This window comes from Gossypium arboreum, chromosome 9, assembly GCF_025698485.1.
Source record: "Gossypium arboreum isolate Shixiya-1 chromosome 9, ASM2569848v2, whole genome shotgun sequence".
Taxonomy (NCBI): domain Eukaryota; kingdom Viridiplantae; phylum Streptophyta; class Magnoliopsida; order Malvales; family Malvaceae; genus Gossypium; species Gossypium arboreum.
The window spans coordinates 52,049,769-52,053,288 of record NC_069078.1 but is presented as its reverse complement, the minus strand read 5'-3'; the positions used below and the strand labels follow the sequence as shown (position 1 = coordinate 52,053,288).

At 25.2% G+C, this 3,520-nt stretch overlaps 1 protein-coding gene across 1 annotated transcript; it reads right to left on the bottom strand.

The window, feature by feature from the left end:
* Positions 1–547: 547 nt before the first annotated feature.
* On the bottom strand, positions 548–1,152 carry LOC108456529 (S-protein homolog 18-like). The gene has a single exon (XM_017755085.2). It carries the CDS (start codon positions 1,109–1,111, stop codon positions 677–679), a length of 435 nt encoding a protein of 144 aa, XP_017610574.2. The 5' UTR covers positions 1,112–1,152; the 3' UTR covers positions 548–676.
* Between the last annotated feature and the right edge of the window lie 2,368 nt (positions 1,153–3,520).

Sequence of the window (3,520 nt, the reverse complement as noted above, 5' to 3'; positions counted from 1 at the left end):
TTGCTCAATTTTCCTAAAACTTCGAAACTCAAATTGGTATCGATACCAGGCAAGGTATCGATACTTTTGATTTTTGCTTAATTTTTCTAAAACTTCTAAGCTCAAATTGGTATCGATATATAGGAGATATCAAGACTTTGATTCTTGGGAGCAGATTCACCCTTGATAAAAAGTTTTGAATAATTGTTTATTATTTTGAACAAGTTGAAAATATAATCTAAATGTTTGAAAGATAGAATTTAAAAGGTTTTCTCTTAAAAATATTTTGAAACAAATTGTGACTAGAGATTTATTAAATTTTATTCAAAAACATTATATCAATTAAAACTTATCTTAACTAATTCAAATATTCAAAATTATCCAAAACAAATTATTGAAAATTTCAAATTCATATTTGCTCCAACATCTACATAAATAATAAATCCAAAATTACCAAATTAGATTAAATATCTATAATTACTTTTATACCCATCATCTTCTTAATCTATCATACCATCTCCTGAATTTAAAAACACCAAAGACCATCCATTGAAATTGTGGGATTCAATTATTACATGAAAACCATCCATTGAAATTGTGGGATTCAATTATTACATGAAAAGGATTTATATATTGCTAATTATCCCTTTAAGATAACAAAAAGAGAAACTTTTAGAAATAATATGTTTAAGTAGATCTACCACGGATACTCATTATACCAGGTCAAACTATCTTTGCTGAAATAAATCCCATCCTCCCTCACTGACCACAGGCAAGAGTTATGATAAATTCTACACCTATGTTCATCTCTGGTGGCCTTGAAAGCCTCGAAATATTGTTGCTTCCCTTCCCACCATGCATAACAAAAGAAAAGGGTTGTCCTGAAAAGGTTTATTTTTGCATCCCATGTGTAATCCTCATGCTTAAGCATGACCTTCTCACCAAGATCCTCATCCTTAGACTTGCAATGAAGATGTAATGAAGGAACACCGGGTGGCAAATCCGAAGGCAAATCGTTGGTTACGTGGATATGGTAATTGATAAACAGCAAATCTTCACTCGCCGCAATTGCCAATGGATACATGACAAAAAATGCCAACATTGGGAAAGCAAATTGTTTTAGGTCAACCATGGTGTGATAGCTTGACAACGAGGGGGTTGGTTTTTATAGTATGATTTTGTATCTTACTAAATTATATATATATTTTTAAAATGATATCTACTAGGTTTAAAGTTTGAGTTATTGTTGATGTATTTCAATTTTTTAGATAAAAGCAACTTTTCACGTTTATGGTATGAACATTAATGTGACAATATTCCATATGAAATAGGTTATATTTCTTTACCTTTTTTTTATTCTCACATGCCAAAACTAGCAAAGATAATACTATATGCATATGTGAAGTAATTAATACTCATTCGGTTGTTAATATATTTATTTATTTATTTATTCAGGAAAGCATTTAAAAGGATTTTAATTCCTAAAATGTTATTGTTGTAAATGATAAAAATTTCCTCGAGTGCAAACAAATCTTTTGTTATGGTACCTATAGACATTAAAATAAAAATAAGATTTAAATCTTTAAATTTTCAGTAGTCACAAGAATTAGAAACATATTTATCCTTTAAAATATACCTATTCTCTTTTAGTTTGAAGAATGTCACTTACCCTATTATATTTGAAAAATCCTCATCAACATCTATTTACTAAGTAAAATTAAAATAAAAGTTAATTATACCCTCATTATTACTTATTTATTTTATTGATTTCTGCATTTTAATTACATATTGAAGTAATATAAAATCATATATATTTAACTTCATAAAAAATTATATTTGAATTTGATTAAATTTATATTTAATTAGTTTATGACAATTTTATTAAATTATTTTTTGTAAAATGGATTATTGTCCGTTATTTAGAAAATTTTATGAAAAAGAAATTGATTAAGTATAAAATAAAAATTAAGGGAAAAATGAAATCATTTACAAGTAAAAATTATAATTAAATTAAAACTAATTTATATGTATTTGTATAAAAGTTATTTAAAACAAAAAGTAAAATAGATGGTAAAAATATATAATTACTATTGATAACAACATCATATATATGCGATAAAGGTGTTCATGGGTTGGATTGAGTCGGGTTCGGGCGATCCCTAATAATATTTTAGACCTATTTGATAGGTCCAGCCCGACTCAAAAATGGGTCTAAATTTTACCCAAATCTAATCCGGATAAAAATGCTAAAATTTGGGTCTGACCCACCAGTATTAAATTTTTTATATTATTTTTATATAAAAATTAAAAATATAATACATCAAAAACACTAAAATATTAAAATAAATGTTTCCCAACAATTTGATAATAAATTAAAAACAATCTTTATACCTAAATAACACTAAAATTGGTGCAACTTAACAAGTAAATATCTCTAAAATAGTAGCAAAATTACCAATAAAAAAAAAGCTATACAATATCTAAGTAATAACAACAAAATAATAGCAACTTAATAGTGAAATGACAACAAAATAATGAGAAAACAACTTTTTTTTTCTTTTTGCAAATTTGGGTCAAATAGGGCCCGAGCCAAAGAAAACTTACCCGAGGCTTGTGCCTTCTTTTTTTTTTCAATCTCATTTATCATGCTTATATTCTTGCCAAAACCTTCCCACTTTTCAAGTTAACCTTCAAGTCGGGTAGGGTGGCCTAGTCATGAAAAGATCTAATATGAGATAAGTGACACATATTTGTTTTTATTTAACTTTTATAGTTTTTTTAAAGCTAATTTTGATAGTTAAATTTAATGTTTTAAAATTTATTTAAAATTTATATTTTGAATTTAAAATTTAAAAGTTATCCTTTTATTACTTATTTAAAAAATACACTATAAAAATCAAAAGCATTTTTATAACGTCAAACCCACGTTAATTAAAATAAAAAATAAAACTTCTTAAAAATATAAATATATAAAAATAAAATAAATTTTAAATATCTAATTAAAATATTAATTTATAATCTCTTGATTTATAATTTATAATTTAATTATTTATAGAGATGCTAAAATTGTAATTTTTCAATCTATCCCTTTATCTGCTCCTAGGGATGTTCAAATTTTGGTTAAAATCAAATTAACCGATTAAATTTATCTAATTTGGTTAATCGGTCGGTTAATCGTTCTAACTCGGTCTAAGGTCGGTTAATGATTTTTTAGAAGTTTGATTATTGATTAATTCGATTCGAAATCGGATAATTAACCGAATTAACCAAACTTAATTATATAGTATTTTAATTATGTAGTGTTTCAAGACTTAAAATTTCAGTTAACTTTCTAGAAAAATGAACATTATCAATGCATCTTTTTATATGTTTTATACTTGTTTTAATTTTTAAAAAATATAAATTTCAGTTCAGTTAATTTTTTAAAAAGTTTGTGTTCCATTAATAGTTAAAGAATTATACAGTTCGATTAATACCAATTCAATTCGGTTAACCATTCAATCACCCTATATTCCCTTACAATATATCTCGTTTTCAAAAG

Coding starts and splice junctions, on each gene's coding strand:
- LOC108456529 (XM_017755085.2), bottom strand. CDS start 1,111: ATGGTTGACCTAAAACAATTTGCTTTCCCAATGTTGGCATTTTTTGTC.